The sequence below is a fragment of the Cyprinodon tularosa genome, unplaced genomic scaffold (assembly GCF_016077235.1).
Source record: "Cyprinodon tularosa strain WSP-4 unplaced genomic scaffold, ASM1607723v1 ctg63, whole genome shotgun sequence".
In the NCBI taxonomy this organism is placed as follows: Eukaryota; Metazoa; Chordata; class Actinopteri; order Cyprinodontiformes; family Cyprinodontidae; genus Cyprinodon; species Cyprinodon tularosa.
In genome coordinates, this window is record NW_024039374.1 from 1294117 (window position 1) to 1317584 (window position 23468).

General features: G+C 40.2%; 1 protein-coding gene across 2 annotated transcripts; it reads left to right on the forward strand.

Moving 5' to 3' along the window:
* The first annotated feature begins 344 nt into the window (after window positions 1-344).
* On the forward strand, window positions 345-22455 carry prr16 (proline rich 16). 2 transcript variants are annotated; one of them, XM_038308124.1, is made up of 4 exons: window positions 345-1168; window positions 9382-10438; window positions 10780-10893; window positions 21631-22455. In XM_038308124.1, exons 1-2 carry the CDS (start codon window positions 1034-1036, stop codon window positions 10252-10254), a joined length of 1008 nt encoding a protein of 335 aa, XP_038164052.1. In that variant the 5' UTR covers window positions 345-1033; the 3' UTR covers window positions 10255-10438; window positions 10780-10893; window positions 21631-22455. The 2 variants fall into 2 exon arrangements, with proteins under 2 accessions (XP_038164052.1, XP_038164051.1); XM_038308123.1 differs by lacking the exon at window positions 10780-10893 and having other exon boundaries at window positions 345-582; window positions 679-1168.
* Window positions 22456-23468: the final 1013 nt, after the last annotated feature.

Sequence of the window (23468 nt, forward strand, 5' to 3'; positions counted from 1 at the left end):
TATTGCTTTTTGTTTACTTTGTCAAATCTAATAATTTAATTTAAGTAATCTTTGAAACGTTCATGTATTTACTTGTTTAAGGCATTTATTTAAAGTTTTACTTCACCTTTGCATTGGTGAATAATTATTTTTAGTAACAGAGAGGGAATTTGGGGCAAATGAAAATGCCTCAGCTAAATATATCTTCACTTGGTTGGTGCAATAACAGAGGATGAATGTAATGAAGGTTTTCAACCACAAAAAACAATACAAACCTCCTCATAATACAAAGACACGACATGGGGGTGAAAAGTAAGCCTGTCAGTAGCAACGTGAGTAAAGAGCGCGAAGGGGAGAGAGAGAGAGTGAGAGAGGGAGGAAAAGAGAGGGAGAGAGTCCGGACATTGGCTGCTTTCCTCAGACTCTCCAAGGAGGCAGAGATGGAAACAGAATGAACCTGGCAGGGAGCTGTTTCAAAGGAAAATGCCTCTTGGGTGTCGTTACCCACTGGCATCAATATCAGAACCGAGTATTTTGGAGAATGAAGCAGAGACTTCCAATTTTTTCTCGATGCTTGGAGGATTATGGACCTTGGCTGTGAAGGTTTGGATAGCTACCTGCTTCTTTATTTCTCTCCCCTCCCTCTGCTATAGTCAGCCCTTTATTTCCGTCACGTGTTATATTATTATTATTTTCTAGGAAGAAGGGTCAGCCGGGCTTTGGCGCCGACGTTGAAGATGTTTTTGCGTCGTGCTTCGCCTCCGTTGGACGCAGGTGCGTTTAGATTCCCAAACCTGTGGCCGCGCGCTCCTCAAACACTGCGCTGTGAGATCCTTGCGTCTTTGCTCCATTGCGCATGCTCAGTGTGAGATCCTGAATGCTGCCCCGACGCGTCTGCGCTGCGTCCTGGCTGCGATGTAGCAGCAGCAGCAGCTTTGGGAAGTGGAGAGGAGCGGAGGACTGAATGAGGGGGGAAATAAACATGCGCGCTGGGACAAAGTGGCTTCATCAAAGGATTTGAGCCGAGATAGAAAACAGTGGCACTAAGTGAAGAATGTCAGGGGCACCACATGCGGAGGCTGAAGGAGTAGTCTCCAAAGTAAAAGTGAAAAAGGAGATCAAGACAATCGTGGAGAATTTGGAAACCATTCTGGGAGACCTTAAGGATGTGGCAAAGGAGCTGAAAGAGGTAGGCTAATATTTATAGAAAAAAACAACAATATTTTTTAACCATCCTGTTTGAGAATGCTCTCTTTAGGATATTTTGTCTGGCAGAAGATGAAAGACTGGCGTCTACCTCTACTGTGGTTTGGACTGTGCTCCTCCTACCCCACCATGCCCACTAATGCATGTGATCATTATCACCAACATGAAAGCCATTTGGCACAGGAGGATGTAGGGGTGTGAAATGACAGGACAACTCCTTGACTCACAAGCCATGATGAAAGTGAGAAATTGCAATCACAATTAATATTTAATGGACAAGTTGGTCCAACCACAGAGGCGCCTTTTGCATTGTATTTCATCATCTTAATGCAGACTGTTGTTCACTGGGAATTGGCTCCTGCCAGATAATAGGGATGTGTTTGCATCTCTGTTAAGGTGTCTCTCTCACTGCCTTCTAAACTTAAACTCTCCTCTCTAACCTGCTTTGGATTCTTTGCTAAAATACCAAAACTCTTGGATCTCAAAGGCTTCATTTGAAGAAAGTTTTTCAAAGGGGTGGTAATATATATTAATAATAATTGAACTTTATATATCTCACATTGGAGAAATTTACCTCTGCATTTAACCCATCCCCTTAGGGAGCAGTGGGCTGCCATTCTGAGGCGCCCAAAGAGCAGAGTGGGGTTAAGGGTCTTGTTTAGAAAACCAGAGTGGAGGCTGTGGGGATCAAACCAGGTACTTGCAACCTTCTCAGAGCACAAGCACACTGCTCTAACCTCTAGGCCAACACTCCCCGATATCAGGGACACTAGAGACGTGAAGGAAAGACATCTGGGACTAAAATAATGATATAAAAATGAGAGATGCTTCAATCAATTAGCAGTTTTTTTCCTTTTAAATCCTCTTTGATAATTCAGATTTCTTTTTTTTTCATCCTCATTAGATGCACTACATCATTTACAAAATATGTATCAACCTCCAGATAATAACTGGACCCAGTTTTTTTTTTACTTAAGCACAGATTTAATGTTTTCATGCATTAAAAGTGGAGAAATTCTAGTTTAGAGTTCTCAAACTCCAGTCTTCCTGGGACACAGTAGAATTTGATTCTAGTCTAATAGGACTCATCTAAAGGTGTTTTTAAAGTTCACTTACTTTGGAACAAATAGGCTGATGAGTTTGTTCACTTTTGGCCTCTCCCATTGTTTTGGTTTCTTTTTATACAGAGAGAAAAAAAGGCAAAAACAGAACCTCAGTCTGTTTGTTTGTTAGATGTGTCTGGACAGTGACATCGAGGAAGGATATATTGTGTTCAGAGCTAGTTGGAAACATAAAAAACTTAACCATATCATTAATCTATCTCTAGGAAGCTAGTATTTCAGTTAAATGTATCTGTGCAATAATGAAAGTATATTTTGAGGATGCCTTGAGCACTTACATAAGGATTTATCACTTTAAGAGAAAGACGTCATACTTATGTTTATCAGTCTGTTTACTACTAGCTTGAGACTCATGTTAATCCCTTCTTTTTTAATTTAAACCTTTGACATGTATCAAATACCATGCACCAATGCTTTTCCCTTTTTTATCAAACTCAAATAAGGTAGGTGAGAGGTCAAAGATCACAACGTATCCAATCAACAATGGGTCCCAGCAACTCTTTTAAATATTGATGTTTTAACTGTGGGAGAAAACTAAAAGTTGGCCATTTTTCAGTATAAGTGAGTTGTTTAGACAACTATGATAAAGCACAAAAGCACAAGAAGCTAATTGAAAGCACTTATATTGTAGTTACGTGACTGTATTTCCTAAGGTATGTCGCTGTATAAGCAAAAAGACATCTGCTGTTTATAGTTCGTCTAATCTTGCTACTCACAAATGAGATGTGAAGGGCAAACAAAACACTTGGTCACAAAATTCTAATATATGCATTAAAGACAGCTATTGTATTCCCCTAAAACATTTACTATCTCCTTTGAAATTGATAATATTAAAAAATCCGCTTACATGATAGCACGGCCTCCCTGGTGGGACCACGTTAATAGACGTTATGCAACACGATGAGAAGAAATAGGTGATGATAGAGACTCAAACATATGGCTCTGGGTTTCTACGTTGTATTTAATCTGAACTTTAAATATTTATACTGCAGGCTATCCACCCTTAGTCCCCCTGTGACTTGTTTTCTTGCATCAAATCAGTGCTTCTTCTGATGCCAGTCACTGAATCACAGCCTGCCACTTCGGCTGTAATCAACCTGCAGCCTTAGTTGGTCTTATGTTTTGCATTCCTGCACTGGCTACACACCAGGCAAACCTTTCACCTTAACACGACAAGCTGTCATTCTAATAAAATCTTATTGCATACAGCCTCTGCTTCCTACATTATGGATGGCTACTCCACAGCATCTGTCTCCCTCTGCTTCCATGCTTCCCTTTTTTGCCTTCTCTTCCTCCGTTGTTCTTTTTTTCTCACAGTTTGAGATTAATAAGTCTTCTTTTGTCCTTTTCAACCGTTTACAATTTATCACAGCCTGCATCAGAGTTAAATGACAATAGGAGGGCATTTTAATCTGTTGTAATCTTTGCTGATATGCCCTTTCCCTTTATTTTTCTTTTATTATTACTTATTTGTTCTTCCTTGCAGGGATTTCTATAGAGGATCAGTTATTCTGACACCACTCACATTAAACACAGAGCTGGAGGGGATGTTACTATCAAAGCCAGCGTTTAGGGCCTAATCCATTTGAAATGTGGTTATCTTTTAGAACTTGCAGACAGGGCTAGAGCTAAGTCTGGCTCTGAGGAAGGACCCCGCTCAGATGCTTGGCACTCCCACCCAGGCTGCCTGGCCTACAGTAGGGGCTGCACATCGGGATACTGGTATTACCTCTTGTGTGTGTCCCAACAAATTATCCACTTAAAGACTGCAGGGAGAGCTAAGCTCTCTGGCTCTCTCCACTGCCCTTCTCCTGCTTTCCTTTCTCCTCTTGTCCTATGCCTCTCTTTTTCTCTTGTAACCACTGCTCTGAACTCTTTCGACAAACATTTAAACCCCACACAGTCACATTGTGGCATAGGTCAATAAACACTTTTCTTACTTCACAATAAATCAAAAGCTTTTGTTTAGAAGTGCGAGCCTGGGAGAAAAATACATCAGAACTGCCGGTTCTTATTTTAAGTATCCACACTTTGGATCGTTGTGTTTAGAGTAGTATTTAAAAGTATGGTTTGATTGCAGCTTGCTTCTGTCAAATATGGATGTGCCCTTGGGCAAGACGCTTAGCCTCAAGTTACCAAGAGACCTGGATATCTGTGTATGAATGTGTGGGTGGTTGTGAGCATGACTGGATGAATGTGACTATTGTGTGAAGCCCTTTAAATAGTCACTTTGAGTTAATAAGTGCAATGGAAACTCAGCCAATTTGCCCTTTAAATGGTATTTATTTTTTAATCTAGTACATCTATCTAGATGGATGGATGAATGGATGGATGGATGGATGGATGGATGGATGGATGGATGGATGGATGGATGGATGGATGGATGGATGGATGGATGGATTTTTTTAGATGTTTGTGGATAAAAAATGTTTGAAAATCATCTATCTTTTTCTTTTCAGTTTATGTGTTGCTTTTTGTTACTTAAATTCCATGTAAAATACACAGAAGTTTATGATTTTAAGTTGAAAAAATGTCAAAAGGGTTCAAGGAGTATACATGCTGTTGAAAGGCTCCTTAGACATACTCAGGCTCTTTAAGATTTTCTAGTATTTAAGAAGTAAGGCAGTAATTACTGACATTCTCAGCGGTTCAGTTTGGCTGGCAAAGTAGAAACAGCCCTACAAAGGAAGAAAAAATTGGCAAGAAGAATCTTATCTAAGAGGAAATATTTTTGGTAGACTTGTAAACATTACTTCGAAACAAAAAACGCAATATTTTTTGATATCTGAGGAGTTAAAACACAGTTACTGATTCCTATCTGTTGTTAGTTGTAGTAAACATGTATTAACCAAACAGACCCCTGAGAAAGATGTGCAAAAACAGCTTAAAATAAATAAATTTTCTAATGCAGTGACATAACACAGCACTGAGAAAGGGTGGATAATGAATTATTGTTTTGTAAACAGAATAAAAAAGTATTCATATCCCTGCTGTTGATACAGTGTATTTTATGCCAGAAGGATAGCATTTTCCAAAGTTGGAGCAGGGGGATCTTTATCATTCCTCTTTTCAAAATCCCTCTGATGAAGAGTCCTGCATCCTTTATTTGCTTTTGTTAGAAAAAGTGAGGAGGAGTAAGGAGTAAGGAGTGATTAGGGCATAGAGCTTGGAATCCTGAGATTCTGAGTTCGAACCGTTCTGAGCAGGACCCTTAACCCCACACTACTCCCTGGGTGCCGCACAATGGCAGCCCACTGCTCCCCAAGGGGATGGGTTAAATGCAGAGGTAAATTTCTCCAATGTGATCAATCAAGTGCAATTATTATTATTAGTTATTTATATGGTACATTTCAGTGGCAAGACAATTCAGAGTTTCGTACATGAGAAAAAAAAGTAGATAGCGGAAACACAAATAATAAAAGAGAATAAAAGCAACATGTTCAAGTAAGATGAGTATATACAAAAAACAATAGGATGATTAATTAAACATTTTTAAAAATATAAACCCGAATGAGAAAACACAATGATATGTTTAAGTAGGACAGTAAGAGGTAGTTAGGCTCTCATCCAAAAGCTGTTCTAAAGATTCAGTTCTAGGGAGTGAGATTGCCATAGAAGAACGTTGATTATGTGTCTAATGGACCATTTGCATTCATAAGAACATATTTTTTAGCTTATTATCCTATTAAAAAACCCAACAACGAGACATTTTCAGTGCCTCTTAGAGGACTACACATTTTGTGTTAAGATGTCTAGGTGTTTCATATAGTTTATGCACAATTTAACAAGATTCAAGAGATTCTGAATTAAGGGGGGGGGGTTTCCTAATTCTTCCAGCCATCCATTTTCTGTCACGCTTTATCCCAGCTAAGGTTGCGATGGGTGCTGGTGCCTATCTCCAGCTGTCTACGGGCGAGAGGAGGGGTACAAATTCTTCCAATGCAAGATAATTTACTTTAGGGGTGGATTTACATGTTTTGCCATAGATTTTACAAATGGCTAATGTAAATGTAATTTTAAACCATGCGGCAGTATGGGCACTACATGCATGAATGAAACCCCTTAGATTGGTTTCATATAAACTGATTATTCATCATGTGTCCAACGTTTCTATCAGTCTTCATGTTTTGTAAAGAGAGACAGAGATAGATTCAAATAATACCATGTTTTCTCGTCTTTAATTTCATAGGATTCCCATTACTTGCCATAAACATAGGTCATATCTGTTCCAAAATTAATAAATATTTCTTTGCATGCTAGTTATGAGCCCAGATAAAAGCACTTTTTCTTTAGTATCATATGTTTCCTCTTTAATTCTGAAGAAATCTGATACAAATTTCTGCTGCATTTTTTAGCAACAACAGTTTTTTCTCATTTCCTTCTATTGCCCTTCCTTCTAATTGTTTTCCACAGAGTTCTGTATTCATGAATTATATAACGTTTAGAGATAACAGATTAATTCTGTTGCTTAAGCAGTTCTTCACTTGCGTACTTTGCAACAGACTGCCAGTATATTGATTTTTCATATTTTTGTCCATGCCTTCTTTTCCTCCTGACCTATCTTCTTATATAAATTATGACTCTTGTGTCTCCTTTTTTGCATTGGAATTGTTGCTGTTAATTATTAAAGTAACAATAGGAGAAGTTAGATTTTCATATGTGAATATCTTCTGTGTGTTTGCAATTGGTTTACAGAGTAAAGATAAGTCATAACTCAAATTCTCGCTCTTTTTGGGACCTTGGTATCTTTATCTCTCATCATTAGTGCTATGTCTGGATTTTATTTTTAAGGAATGTATCATTTGTTCTTTGTTAAACATCTTAACCCTCACCTAAGAATAATTCCTGCATGAAAATGATTGTTAAATTGAAGGGATAAACCTGTCTCATGAATACACATGACCACTGAGCAAAGAAAGAGTCTTACTTTGGCAGGTGCCATCTGTGAAGATGAATTTTAAAGTCTTGAACAGACTCTTAATTGGAGTTAGACTTTGATTAGGCAATTTTGACCCCTGAATATCTTTTAATCCAGAGTTTTCCCATCAAAGTCATCATGACCTTTTGTCTTCCATGTTTTTGGCTTTTCTCTGACTTCTATAAATGTGTGTAGAAGTGCCTTCTGAGGCCCTTGACTGTATGCGAGGAGAATACACAATCATTTGCTCCAGTTCTACTGGAGCACAGGCACGGCTTAAAACATGGAGGACAGTGGGCCCTGAGGTCCAGGGTTGAGGACCACTGGGCTAAGCTGTTCTGTTACAACTCTGGGTGTGGGTTTACAGTTATCCAGATAAAAGTGGAGCCTTCAAGCCAATATTTCGCTTTATTTAGTTTAATACATCCTTTAATTGACTCTGACCCACTGGTAAAGAAAAACCATCCCATCAACCCGAATTTACCACCATAAAGTCAAGATGTGTGATGGGTTTTTTTTCTTTCAAAAATAATGGTTTTGCACCAAGTTGATTTTGGGTCTAATATAACCAGATAATGAATTGCTTTTTACCTATCATTCTTTCATAAAAGGCAGGTGCTGCTTTGAGTGTAGTGTTGATTTCTGTCTTCAAGTTACCCATGAGCTTCTTGGCTGCCTCTCTGAGCAATGCCTGTCCTTGTCCGTTTAGGCCCAAGTATTTCTGAGTCCTTTCAGTTGCTCCCTTATTCAAGTCAGTACAACTTGCTTAAAGACTTGGCAGAATTTTCCTACACCAGATGTTTTCTGATGCAACCAGAATTTGAAATTTGGTTCCCTATACTCATACTCATCATCCTACTCTTTATCCTGGACCGGGTCATGGGGGCAGTCTCACCATAGACTCCCAGATTTCCCTCTCCCCAGACACCACCTCCAGCTTTGCTGGGGGAAGCCCCAGGCTAGCCGAGAGACATAGTCCCTCCAGCTTGTACCTTCTTGTCCCCCTGGTGGTATATGTCTGGAACACGTCCCGAGGGAGGCGTCCAGGGGGCATCCGAAAAAGATGTCTGAGTTACCTCAGCTGACTCCTCTTGATGTGGAGGAGAAGCGGCTCTACTCCAAGCCTTTCTTGACTGCCTCCTAAGCCTGACTCCAAGGGAGTGCGTAGCCACCCTGCGGAAAAAGTTAATTTCAGCCACTTGTATCTGAGATCATGTTCTTTCAGACATGATTCAAATTTCATGATCATAGTTAAAGGTAGGAAAGTCGACCAACTGGTAATTCATGAGATTTGCTTTTCACTCAGCTCTCTCTTTACCAAGACAGACCAGTGCAGCGTCTGCATTATACAGTAGCCGCCGAAATTTGTCTATCGATCTCTCGCTCCATTCTCCCTTCACTCTTGAACAGGACCCCAAGATACTTGAACTCCTCCACTTAACGCAGTTTGGTGAGGGAATAGCTAACTGTTGAGAAAAGAAGGAAAACTACAAGTTGGAGGTGGAGGGTATGAGATCATTTTTGATATATATAGGAATTTGTAACGATTTTTTAAGAAAAGAGGTCACACCCGAGAACAAAAAAAAGTATAAACACTCTCTAAAGGAGATTAATTGTTTGTAAAAGTAATTAACAGAGAGCATACCTGAGAGAGACATCATCCTCCATTCTTCATGTCTTCTATTGTATTCCATTCTTTTATCTAAAAGCTCCTTTGAAATTACCGTAATTTTACCAAAATAATGCTTTATTTCTGTAAAACTGTAGTGTCATAAATATTATAGATTCACATTGCACTAAGTCTGTTAGCTTAGTGCATTATCCCAAACAGCTGTTTGGATACATTATTTCTGAGACTGATGTATTCCAACGTTGAATATCTGTAACAAAGCTGGTGAGTCAAACACTAACATTCTTTTCTGCCCACATATTGAAGTCTGGATGTGCAAAACCTGTAGAGACATGTCAAATAAACCTGCAAATGTTATAGTTCTGTATAATAGTCACCTTAAGGAACCTGAAAATAAATGTACAACACACTTTAAAGATGTTTATTTCATTTTTTTCCACATTGCTTCAATTTGAGCAATAGTTTTGCAAGCTTAGCAACCATGACAGCAGATCTCCAACTGACATTAATTTTCTCGTTGTCACCAGGTTGTCCATGACATTGACACCCTGACCGGTGACTTGCAGTTGGAGGAGGACGGACTGACCGATAGCTCCAAGACCGACACGCTTAACTCCAGCTCCAGCTCCACCACTACCACAACGACTGCGTCCAGCCTGGAGAAAATGAAGCTGTTCCCAGAGGACTGCATCTTCAAAACACAGGTGCCCATGAGTCCGGTACAGCTCCATCAACCGGCAGTTCTGACAGTGCTCAAGAAATCCCACCCTCCCCTGCCACCGCCGAGGCATACCACACTGAGAGCTGAGGAACACAACATAAAGAATCTGCCTCATCCGACTTTGGTCTTATCAGGGAATACGTCAAAGGCTAACGGGTCTTCGCTGAGGAATGGCGGGGTTTTCCCATTAAAACCAAACAAGGATTTATTCTCCTCTACTCCCTGCTTCATTTCTGGCGAGAGCGAGATGCAAGAAACTGGTCTGGTTCCTACGCTGCCAAGGCCAATGCCGCTTCTTCGGCATGAGAAAAACAAATGCCCCAAGGCCCCAGGAAGAGAACACCGCGAGAGAGAGCGGGTTCGTTTCAGCGAGAAGGTCCAGTATCATGGTTACTGCCCAGACTGTGATCTCCAGTACGATGTAGACGATGCAGAACTGGACTTACAGGCCGAGCTGAGTGACTTAAGGCTAAGCCCGGTGCATTGCTGCTCTTCCTCCCCTTCTCCTCCTTCCTCTCACACACTCCCTCATGCACTAATGTTGGAAAACGGGGGTCTTTCAGTCAGCCACAGTTTCCCCCCGACAGCACACACTCCCCCACCTTGTGTGTCTCCATACACACCTTCCCTTAAGCCCCATAAAACAATCCTACGTAAATCAACCACCACCACTGTTTGACCCCCCCTATTAGGTCTCAATTTAAACATTGTTGGATAAAAAAATCCTAGTGCTTTCTACTTCAGCTGAACTTCGGATTATTCAAGCAAAGAGAGAGGAGGGGTCTGAAGACCGAAAACAAAGTGGATAAAGAGAAAGGCGAGCAGGACATCACAGCGAGATGTGAAACGGCAACATCATGGAGGTGAGTTCGTGTGCATGTGTGAATGTGTTTGGCAGAAAGGAGGAAGAGCAAATGCATGTGTGAGGCAGAGCCGTAAGTATATCTTTGTACATACATTTTATTCATGTGTTTGTTGGTGCTTTAATAAATGGGCTGAGAATTCTGCCTGAATTAGAAAAGGATCGGGGAATAGACAAAAAGATGACCCAAATCAGTTAATCTCTGTCTCTTAGGAGCGCTCCTTACAAGACTCAAAGTCAGGAAGTTGTTTGTTCGAGGGGCCTCTGATTAATTCATCTATCTTGATGAAACAAGGACACCAGCCTCTTTCATTGTCTCTCCAACAAATTATCCAATTTCAGGCACTGACACCTAAGCACAGAAGCAGTCGGAGGTTTGAACACACCACAACCTACGCATGAATCTTGCAGCCACTTCAGGCTTGTGATGAATTGCTTTTGGTGTTCTTCTTTCAGGTACAAGAAGTTAAAATTTAATTATCTTTAAAAACAAAAAAAGGCTTACCATTTTTTTTCAGGATTTTTTCTATTTCACATTAGGCCATCATTATATAATGACCTGAACATGTGTTCGCCTGCTTAAAGTGGTTTTCTCTTTTTTATCAGATTTAAATGTTTCAGATCATCATGTTTCAATATCAGACAAGGATCATTTGAAACCTGATCCTTGCTCAGCAAATCATTACCCACACGACAATACCTGGTTGAGCATTGCCTGGAGGCAAAATTGTGAACCGTTTTGATAAACTGTAATCTGTATTTTACATTGTTGCTCTGGTTGACTTCTTCTTGTGGAATTCAGTTAATCCACGAGTGGGGTTTTAAGCCTAAATTTCCTCTTTAAGGTCCTTCCTCCAACTTTCATTTTGTCGACAGGCAAGTGTTTCTTTATATCATACAAAACCGTAGTATTGTTGATAGTGTTTCTTCCAACTTCAGTCGAGTTACTGGTGTGTTTCAGATAATTTTCCTAGTGCAAAAAAAGTTACATTGAGTTGTTGGTTACAAAGGGGGGCAGATTTGTGGGTCCGATCATATAGGGCTTGTCATCCAGCACACAAAGTACCCAAACACCATCATATTTCAATGGAGGGAATTTGAGATACACTAGCCTGAATAATCCACTCCAAAACCAGATTTGATGTGTTTTTGGATCATTGTTCTGTTGGAACATTCTTATGTTCTTCCATCTGTGCTACTGGCAGCAAAAACAGAGGAAACATTAGAGAATAAGGAGTTAGTCCCTCCTCATGCTATATATATTTTGAAATATACAAACAAAACACTCTTTAAGATGATGTTTGACATTTTATACTTTGTTCTTGGGTTTGAAACCATGACTCCTGAAAATGATTCAGCCTGGTATGAATATAAAACCTGCCTGTCTGCAGATAAAAATTAAATTCTAGCTTTCATGTGTCTGATACATTGGCTGGCCGATATTATTCTTTCTCTCAGCTGATATGTCTATACATACCTAATTATTAGGACATTCAGCAGCCATTCCTTAGAATTCGTTGCAGTGCATTACTGCTCCCTCCATTTGCTATCCATTGTTGATGTTTACTTAGAGTTGATAATGAACATTTCTTTTTTTTTTATTGAGACTTGTTTCACATCTCTTATCATTTTGTCATTTTTATCATGTAAATGGGGGAAGATCAAGCAGTATCAGCCTAAATAATCAGCCGGGAAAAAAAATAGCAGCACAATCAGTTACCATTTCTATTTCAAAGATTTGTTAAATATCCAGCCAGAAATGGTGGCAAGTGTAAGCATTTATCCACATTTTTATATTTGCAAATAGCTTATAAATGAATGAAGTATTAGTTAAAAGCAGCAATAAAGCCTGAAATCAATATAACGTTTTTGCCCCTGAGATTTCAAAAGCTTCTGACCAGAACCTCCATAAATAGAAGGTCATGTCAGAGTAGGTCAGCTTAGGAAGTTATTTCATTTCTCTACATGCATACCGTGTTATGTCTTTGTGCAAACCTGCGTAAATCTTTCAAACTTCTTCATTATTTCCAAGTTCAAGTGCTGCTTATCTGATGCTATCAGATTAGTGGAATGGAAAGAAGCAGTAGATAATAGCGAGAGAGTTTCTAGACTGATGGAGGTAAAACATGCTGGTAAACAAATGCTAGATCTGTCACCAGGTTCTGCTCTCCAGACATTGAGTTTCTGACTGTTTAGTGTGCTTAGCATTGCTGCTGTTTATGTGGCCCCCAGTGCTAATACAAAACAGGCCATGAAGATTCTATATCAGGATCTCTTAGCTTCAATCTGCACACACAGACGGCGTTTTCACCATTGCTGGGGATTTTAACCAGGCTAACTTGAATATTGAGCTCCCTCATTTTTAGCAACATGTGGACTTTGCAACTCGGGGTGAAAACACTTTAGACCTGGTTTACTCTTAATATCAAAGATGCATTCTGAGCAGCTCCCCCACCCCCACTTCTGGTCACCAGATAACCTCTTTGTCATGCTAATCCCTGCATACAAGCCCCAGCTAATCAGGGCTAAACTGACGGTTAAAGAGTTCCGTGTGTGGTCTGAGGGTGCCATGCAGAAACCTCAAGACTGTTTTGAATGCTTGGACTGGAATATCTTCAAGACTGCAGCAACCTATAACAGCATATTAATAGTAGACGAATATGCTATGACTGTATCAGCCTACATCAACAAATGCATTGAGGACGTCAGCATCAAATAGAACATCACCTGAGCAAGCAACGGTTAGAAAATCGCTAAAAAGCAGGAAACTCAGCTTTCAAGTCTGGTGATAAAGAGGCACTGAGAACAGCGTGTGCCAACTTAAAACCTGCCATCAGATCAGTGAAGCAGAATCCCAGCCAGAAAATCCAGGATCTTTTCCACGATGCCAGCAACACCAGGAGGATGTGTTAAGGCATGCGGGCAATCACAGACTACAATACACCCTCCCCCCAGGTAGATGCAGCAAAAACTGACTTCATAAATTAACTAAACAATGTCTTTGGAAGGTTTGAGACACTAAACAGCACTCCAACAGTGAAAGCCGTTCCACACCAGGGGCAGGAGACACTCAACCTTGACATAGCTGAAATGAGGAAAACTCTGAGGAGAGTCAACCCAAGATAGGCCCCAATAATATACCTGGGCGGGTGTACAAGAAGTATGCAGGTTAGCTGGCTGGTGTCCTCACAGACATTATCAATACCTTGCTGGACCTATCCATAGTGCCAGCATGCTTCAAGTCTGCCACCATCATTCCAGTCACAAAGAAGCCTCAGGTCACCTCACTCAATGATTACTGGCCTGTTGCACTGACTCCAATCCTGATGAAGTTCTTCGAAAGAATGGTTAAAGAACACATCGTCTCCACTCTCCCCCCAACATTCGACCCGTTCCAGTCCTCCTACCAATAGAACCTCTGCACTGAGGACACCACCTCTGCCGCTTTCCACCTGAGCCTGGCACAGCTGGAAAAGAAGAACAACCACGTGCGGATGCTGTTCCTGGACTTCAGTTCAGCTTTCAACAGCATCATCCCACAGCATCTGATGGGTAAACCTAAACAGCTGGGCTTCAATACACCCCACTGCAACTGGCTGTTAGGCTTCCTCACAAACAGACCTCAGTCAGTCCGGTTCGGACAGAACACCTCTGATGTCATCAGTCTAAGCACAGGCTCCCCTCATGGCTGCGTCCTGAGCCCCCTGCTGTTCACTCACCCAGGTTCACCAATATACACATCGTGAAGTTCGCAGATGACACCACGGTGGTGGGCCTCATCAGAGACAACACCAACCGGGACTACAGAGAGGAGGTGGAGCAGCTGGTGGACTGGTGCAGATATAACAGCCTGATCCTGAATGTGGAGATGGCGAAGGAGATCATAGTTGACTCCAGGAAGAACCGGCCCAACCACGCTACACTGCTCATCAACAGCTCAGCTGTAGAGGTGGTCAACAGCACCAAATTCCTGGTGTTGAACATCACAGACACCCTCTCCTGGACTGTAAACACCACCTCACTGGTCAAAAGGGCACACCTGCCCCCAACCCATCCTCACCACCTTCTACAGCAGCACCATAGAGAGCGTTCTGGCCAGCTGTGTCACTGTGTGGTGTGGAGGCTGCAGCACCTCAGACTGGAAGAACATGAGAAGAGTGGTGAGAACAGCAGTAAAGATCATTGGGGCTCCTCTTCCCTCCATAAAGGAAATTTCATCCCAGCGCTGCCGGTCCCGAGCCGTAACATTATCAATGACCCCTCACACCGCCACCATGGACTGTTCTCCCTGCTGCCCTCTGGGAAGAGGCTTCGCAGCATTAAATGCAGGTTCAGCAGAATCCAAAACAGCTTCTTCCTTATTGCCATCAGACTGCTGAATGCTTAATTAAAAAATTTAAAAAGCTGAATGTCGGAAAACTGTAAATCATATCTTAATCTTATGTTTACATTTGATCACCATGTTTACATTTTATCTCTGCTCCACTTTAAGAAATGAAAATGTCTTGAGAGCAGTACTGAACGGAATTTCGGTTTTGTACACACCCTGTGTATACAAAATGACACTAAAGTTTGTCTAAGTCGAAAAATAGATGTTTTTTTTATACACATACCTTTGATTTGTGAGAAAATTCACAGTGAGAAACCTTCCTCGACTCTTGCTTGTGCCAACCCAGCCAGCCTCCGCTTGTTGAGAAGGCCACACACCGTCCTGTTCTATTGTAATCAGCTGTAAGCTTATCGGTTCTGCTATTAAATGATGATGATCCAACTGAAAAGTTCTGCATTAGTGTAACACCAGTCAGCAGAACTCTGTTTTATCTGCTTTTATTGGGAAGTTTATTTAATAAAGCCTAGGACTGCCATGTGTAGCTGTAGATAGCTGTTATGGAAATGAAGTGGAAGGACTTCTGTGTGCGTGTGTATGCCTTTCATACTTATATGTGTTTTTGTAAAAGCCCTTGTCAGCATGGCAGACTTGGGGAGACAGCATACCCTTGAGTCAGACAGGAATAGTAGCACCTTCCTCCCAGCGCTGCCCTTAATTAGCCACATTAGACAACAGAAGATAACAGTGCTGCTTCAGACAGCCTTTGTAACAACCTTTGTTCCCAGCTTTGCGTCGACAAAGCTCCAAACTGCTGCTGCACATATTATTTATGATAATATGGAGGATAAGCAGTAGAGGGGGTTGGCAGAAAGACATAAAGCAAGAAACCAGTTAAAAAGGTACCACTGTAAAAGGTTCACAATGTTGGTGAGTTTATTTTTGGGAGCAGGGGGATTTAGAAATAATTATATTCTGGAATGAGGAATCAGAGCATAGAGTAACATGGAGTGATGACTAAATCTCATCCGTGAACTTGATCGCTTTACAATCTCAAATTGGCATCTGGATTAGGGATCAGCAGACATTCAACCATGAGAAAAAAAAGGGATGAAGTCGGGCGAGGACCAGGAAGAAAAGTGTGGAAACAAACAGAGACGTACAGTCAGGTCCATAAGTATTGGGACATCAACACAATTATAATCTTTTTGGCTCTACACACCACCACAATGGATTTGAAATGAAACAAACATGATGTGCTTTATCTGCAGACTTTCAGCTTTAATTTGAGGGTATTTACATCCAAATCAGACGAACGGTGTAGGAATTACAACAGTGTGTATATGTGCCTGACACTTTTTAAGGGACCAAAAGTAATGGGAGAATCTGCTGCTCAGCTGTTCCATGGCCAGGTGTGTGTTATTCCCTTATTATCCCATTTACAAGGAGCAGATAAAAGGTCCAGAGTTCATTTCACGTCTGCTATTTGCATTTGGAATCTGTTGCTGTCAACTCTCAATATGAGATCTTAAGAGCTGTCGCTATCAGTGAAGCAAGCCATCATTAGGCTGAAAAATCAAAACAAACCCATCAGAGAGATAGCTAAAACATTAGGTGTGGCCAAATCAAGTGTTTGGAACATTCTTAAGAAGAAAGAACACACCGGTGAGCTCAGCAACACCAAAAGACCTGGAAGACCACGGAAAACCACTGTGGTGGATGACCGAAGAATTCTTTCCCTGGTGAAGAAAACACCCTTCACAACAGTTGGCCAGATCAAGAACACTCTCCAGGAGGTAGGTGTATGTGTGTCAAAGTCAACAATCAAGAGAAGACTTCACCAGAGTGAATACAGAGGGTTTACCACAAGATGTAAACCATTGGTGAGACTCAAAAACCGGAAGGCCAGATTAGAGTTTGCCAAACAACATCTAAAAAAAACTTCACAGTTCTGGAACAACATCCTTTGGACGGATGAGACCAAGATCAACTTGTACCAGAGTGATGGAAAGAGAAGAGTGTGGAGAAGGAAAGGAACTGCTCATTATCCAAAGCATACCACCTCATCAGTGAAGCATGGTGGTGGTAGTGTCATGGCGTGGGCATGTATGGCTGCCAATGGAACTGGTTCTCTTGTATTTTTTGATGATGTGACTGATGACAAAAGCAGCAGGATGAATTCCGAAGTGTTTCGGGCAATATTATCCGCTCATATTCAGCCCAATGCTTCAGAACTCATTGGACGGCGCTTCACAGTGCAGATGGACATTGACCCAAAGCATACTGCGAAAGCAACCAAAGAGTTTTGTAAGGGAAAGAAGTGGAATGTTATGCAATGGCCAAGTCAATCACCTGACCTGAATCCGATTGAGCATGCATTTCACTTGCTGAAGACAAAACTGAAGGTAAAATGCCCCAAGAACAAGCAGGAACTGAAGACCGTTGCAGTAGAAGCCTGGCAGAGCATCACCAGGGATGAAACCCAGCGTCTGGTGATGTCTATGCCTTCCAGACTTCAGGCTGTAATTGACTGCAAATGATTTGCAACCTATTAAAAAGTGAAAGTTTGATTTATGATTATTAATCTGTCCCATTACTTTTGGTCCCTTAAAAAGTGGCAGGCACATATACACACTTTTGTAATTCCTACACCGTTCATCTGATTTGGATGTAAATACCCTCAAATTAAAGCTGAAAGTCTGCAGATAAAGCACATCTTGTTTGTTTCATTTCAAATCCATAGGGGTGGTGTATAGTGCCAAAAAGATTAGAATTGTGTTGATCTCCCAATATTTATGGACCTGACTGTATACATTATGTTTGCTTCCTTTTGGTCGTCTTGATGATTGCTACATGTGTACACATGGGTCCACATTAGTGCTGAGAAGAATGGACCACAGCAAGTGTCCACTCTATATTCAGCTCCTGTGAGCTGTGAAAACCCAGGGCGCTGTCAGTGGTGCTGGAACTTCTGCATTAAAATAACCAATCCCTTTCATTTTCCTGCATAATTGGATGGATGATTTAAGCTGCGTTTGGAAATGCATAAAAATAAACAGGAGCTCATTTGAGAATTCACATAACCCAGTGATGACACCTGGGTCCTCGAAATCCTAGAGTAGAGCATTAATATTTATAAACAGTGTGAGGTAGAACACTCACCTTTTTTCAGACTGGGAGGATAAACATTTATATATTTCATTGTAATTTTATGAGATCAACAAACACCAAATTCTATATAATTATCAATAGTTGAGAAAAGGACACCATCATTATAAAGTGTGGTACTTCTTTCCTTTATACTATAATACTCCGGTGCTAACAGTTGCACTTGTACGGTATAAATCCAGCTGTTTGTGAAGGTCTCAGAGGTTATTTAGAGATTCTTAGTGAACAAAAAGCATCAGAAAAGGCCAGAATGAAGATATTAAAACGTTTGTCAGGGTCCATCAGCTTGTTATCTTTGTTCACAATCCAAGTGTTTTTGGTTCAGTCCCAATCTCTGCAATTTTTTTATCCCAGAGTTTAACTCCTAGATTTGATTTAAGTTCTACTTTGCCAAAAAAGGGTCATCAGCATACTGGAAAGTCATTTTTCTGTATATCTAACCAGAGCCTTCTAATCCACATGGAGACAAAAAGTTGAGATTCCTGCAGGAAAATCTGCAATCAAAGATCAGCACATGGGGAATCTGGGTAAAACTTTTGTTCAGATTCAGAAAAGGCTAGGAGGATTATTTGCCTTTCTTTTCATTGATTTTTCAAAAAGAAACCTTTAGGCAAGGGTGGCTTGAGCTTCCTTTTGAGAAGCCCTAGTGATTGAGTGTATCTTTGACATTCCTTTAACCACAAGTCATCTTTATATATAGCTGCAGCCACGAGGAGCTGGGAGCATTTCTGCCAACCAGTTCATTCTGTTTATCTTCGATTTTATAAAGGAGTTGTAGCCTTTGTGTTTTTTAAGGTGTACGGTGTTGCTGACAAGAGAGGCCTATCTCACCAAAAAGTCTCATAGGGATGATAAAATAATTAAATAACATTAACCATTAGTTCAAAGTAATACGATTTTAGCAAGAAACGCATTTTCTCATCAAAGACAAAAAAATTAACATCCAATCTGTTAATACTATTGGTTAGATACATATGGTATCACATAACTGCCTCATTTAAAGACAAATAATATTTTTTGACCTTATTTTACTTAATCTGCATTGGCATTTTTTTTGTCAGCCAACTCTGTTCCATTCTTGAACTGTGGCTAGAGACTAAACAAAATCACTTAGTGAGCCTCAAATGTCCAAACAGGAATCTGTTGTTCACAAACACTCTACATGCAATCTGACTAAGCTTAAAATATTTTGCAAAGAAGGAACAAAACCGTCATGCTCTAGATGTGCAAATTGGTTGGTACATAACCTAAAACATTTTAACTACCGTATAATGTTGATTAAAAAGTTGAAAATATTGCAAACTGTGACGTATCCACTGCAACGTTCTCCTATCACACAAGCTTTAATCTCATTATTATTTTTGAGGTACAGAGTGTCACTAAATATTGGTGCAATCTTGCAGAAAAATCAGTAAAGACCCCATGCTAGACAGCTGACGATTGACGCAAATTAAACCATGTTTTGGAAAGAAATGTATTTTGACATTTAGGGTACTCAAGCAAAACCATAATGGAATAACTTTTATATTTATAAGACACATATAGAATACATCCAGGACTTAGAATGACCATTTACGTGGGAGTGTTTTGCTCCGGAGCTCTAGGCTCCAGGATAAAGTTGTAATGGGCAGGGAGGAGGTGGATCTTCATCGCCTCCATCGTGAGTCAGGGCTGACTCAACGGCACTGACCCACTCCCTACAGCTCACCGCTCTAATTCGTAGTCCAGCTCCCTTTTTTCTTTTCTCTCTCTGTATCTCTGTCTTTCTCGCTTTCACAGTTTCTTTATTTTGTTGTTTCCTTTCCCCTTGGCTGATGCTTCACTCCCACTCAGCAGCATCTGTATGCACAGCAATCTCTCTGCGTGCATGCATCTATGTGTTCATGTGGGTGAGATTGCTATTATTAAAGAAACAACACTGTAGAGCAAAAAGCATTTATTTCATTGTTTATGGAGTAAAGAGTCAGGGTTTGACTTCTTAAAGATTTACGTATCTAACCACTGTACCTTCAAACTACCAAAACTTTTACAGTTTACACTAAAAACTATATTTAAAATCACCTTCAGCATCTTTATAAAGTTACCTGTGCAGCTCTTTTTTGTATAAGGTTATACTTCTGAATCACAGAGCCGCTAACTCGGATTTATTTCTGCCAAACTACAGCCACATGTCTGGTTATTATCCTCCTACACCTCGTGTTGTCTTATCAGATTTTCCAACCTGGCAAGTCGCACAGCGAGTGATAAAACCCAACAGTCAGAGAGAGACCCTCATTTTGGCAGTGAATATTAATTAGCAGTTGTTTCTTTATCTGATTGCTGCTGGTGATAGTCCTGTTTGCTCGTCACTGTTGTGCACGCATAATTTACTTTCATTCCTGTTTTCCTCAATGAGCCACATTTCAATATTATTACATAAAATGATGAGGAAGCTTGAAACAACATTAAACAAGTTATCATGATATAAAGGCCCTTTTCCTAAAAAAGAGATTATGTATCAAAGGTTCATTTATATACATTGACTTGACAATTCTGGAATTATTTATTTTTGTTTGTCTATCTCTTCATCTATCTTCCACATATCAATAGTTGGTCTGTTCACCTAACCATCCATCCATCCATTCCATTCCTTTGCCGATCATCTATCCATTTATCCATTTTTATGGATGGATGGATGGATGAATGGAATATACTGTGTAGTGATTGTGAGATTAGGGTGCATAGGACATCCATAGTTAAAGGCAGGCCTTCCTCCAAATATAAGTAGTTAAAAGTCCTTTACAGCAGGAAATCTTGACACAAATTATTTAAGAGGTTCTTTTGTCTTCTTATAGTTATAAGAGAATTTGCTATTCGCCTGAAATCTGTGAAAGCAATATGTGTCAATACTCAACATAAATATATACGTATAGACTTATCAGTGTATATCTATAATGTTTTGTTTATGGTTTAGAAATGAACCAAAACAGGACTTTGGATATTGGAAGTATTGGTCTACAATGGCATGATGTGTAATCATGACTTTATCGTTTCAAAACAATACATTTAGATGTCAATATGTTGGCTGTAAGCATTACATTCCTGTTGGGATCATCGTTTCCTCTGTTCATGATTTTCACCAAGTTATGATTACATTCATCATGACATTAAAGGGCTACATATGCTTGCTTTTCAAGGCATAGGATTACAAAGAAAGAACGCTAATGGGCAGTCATGCGGTCATGCGTGTAAGAAAGAGCCAAAGGCCATGATGGTCCAGTTCAACCTATAGAGCAGTGATGGGGAGGGTTTGCTTAATTTGAGGCTTTCACAGCCCTTTAAAGATAATTAAAATTCAGAGGCCTCAGCTGCATCGTGTTCTGGAGAGAAAGAACATATCTCAACAACTGGATCAAATGCATGAGAGCAACACTGGCCCAGAAGGGGCTTTGGCCTCAGTCACCCACTACTCCAGACTTGGCTAAAGAAGACAGTTCTCTAAGAAATGACATAAAATGGTTGTAATCCTCAGACGCAAATGTGTCAAACCATTCCTATTCAGTTTGATAACCTGTGAATGTGTGCTTGTGAAGGGGTGGTAATACCTTTTTGGCTCTATAAAAAGCAATTGTTGTTGCTCTGACTGTCAAGTGCCTCTCTTCTGTGCAGTCAGATATTCACATTGATGTGTGTCCCCTTTTTTTTCTCCTCCTCTGCAGGGCCCATTGAGATCGTTGAGCTCAGAGAGGAGTGGATGCCGGCTTCACACACTAATCGACCCGAGTTGATCAGGGAGGAAGAAGCCTGAGCTGAAGCCAAGCGTCAGCCTTCTAGGGCTTGAAAGTGCTAATGGCTCTGAACTGACAGGAGACAATATCCTCCTCTGAACATGAAACAACCTTTAGGTGGCAGCTGTGCAGTTGGAAATGACGTAACTATCAAAAACGAGGCAAAGCAAGAAGACCGGCCACTGCTAATGATGTGTTTGTTCATTGGATTAAAGGTCAGAATGCTGCCAAAACCCATCAAAAGTAATGGAGTAATTCTGGATAAAAAAGAACAAGACAAAGGATGAACTGATGTCAGTCGATGTTTGATTGATATCTGGAGATTTTTGCTCCGTTCAAACTGAAATGGAAATCAATAGCTCCACTCAACCGATGAAATTTGCCTTTTGAGAATGGTAAATGTGTGCAGATTGCCCCACAGGCCCGCCTTCATACGACAAGGATAAAATAGTATTTTAGAATATCCCAACCATGGACTGTTTCTGTTGCCACCAATGCTTGGAAATGAACAGTGGTCTGGTCACTGATCTATGTCTAGCTGTCAAAGTTCATTGTTGATGTATTTGCTCAACCGGTGCCATGCATCCACACCTACTCCAGAGTTACAAAGCAGAAAGATTCAGTCCATGTGGGCAAACCTATAGCTTTAGGGGATTGCTGGGGAGGTGATAATTTGCATCAAATTTTATTTGTATACAAATAAACATATACATGTTTGATATCTATATATTTCAGGCATTTTTTTCTACAGAGACTTTTAACATGAAAAAAAAAAGATATTTTTGTATTATGTTGGACAGAGGTTTATAGACTAAATATGACATTTCCTCATCTGGTTCTTTTTCCAGAAGGGCAAAAGTAGAAAATGCAGGAATGTGTATGGATAAATACTCATAATTAGTCTGTTTTGTTTGTTTTTAAGAAAAGGAAAAATAAAATGGAGAAGAAAAGCGTCATAGACCAAATAAATGCTGTGCTTTTGGTGAGGTTGAGGTGAATGAATGCATTACTTCACTTTGTTCTGCCATCATTGCATTGTTCTATGCATTTCTATGGAGGGGGTTGTCTACAGATGAATCCATGAGGCAGTTCTTTCAATATTTCAGAAATATTCTTCTCCCTTTCCTCTTAATGTATCAAATCTGGTTCATTTCTCACTCTCTAAATTAAAATCAGGTCATAATTGTAGGTGTTACTGATGAGTGTGGTACTTGGGAAACACTAATACAGTGCCTTGCAAAAGTATTCGCTTTTTTTCAGATTGCCACCACAAACATCAGTGTATTTCAACTGAATTTTGTGTGACAGACAGACTGCAATGATTTTGCATGTGGGAGGAAAATAACCTCTAATTTTAAATGTTTTTGCATTGGAATTTATTGAGGTGCATCAGAATCAAGGGGAAAAAATATAATGAAAAACATTAGTTAATGATTATGGCTTCAACACGATAAAATGGAAAATGAAGAATGATGTGAATACTTTGGTAAGGTTCCGTGTAATAATTGGTAGTCAGGGGCCTGTTTCAATAAGGAAGTTCAACCAACTCTGAGTTAAAACTTGAACTCTGAGTTGACTTATCCTGAGATTGGAAACTCTGAGTTTTGGGTTTCAGAACAGCTGAAATGAGTTAGTTCAATCAGCTCTAAATTGACTGACTCTGAGTTAAGCGTGTGCACCACAACTATAAAAAGCCACTATCAATGGAGCACAGATATTACGAGTCACCATGGCAACAGCGTCAGACAAAAAATTTGTGCATATTTCTC

Bases quoted from the DNA above. Each gene is read 5' to 3' on its own strand.
- prr16 (XM_038308124.1), top strand. From the start codon at position 1,034: ATGTCAGGGGCACCACATGCGGAGGCTGAAGGAGTAGTCTCCAAAGTA. The intron at 1,169-9,381 runs GTAGGCTAATAT...CGTTGTCACCAG, and splicing joins TGGCAAAGGAGCTGAAAGAG to GTTGTCCATGACATTGACAC.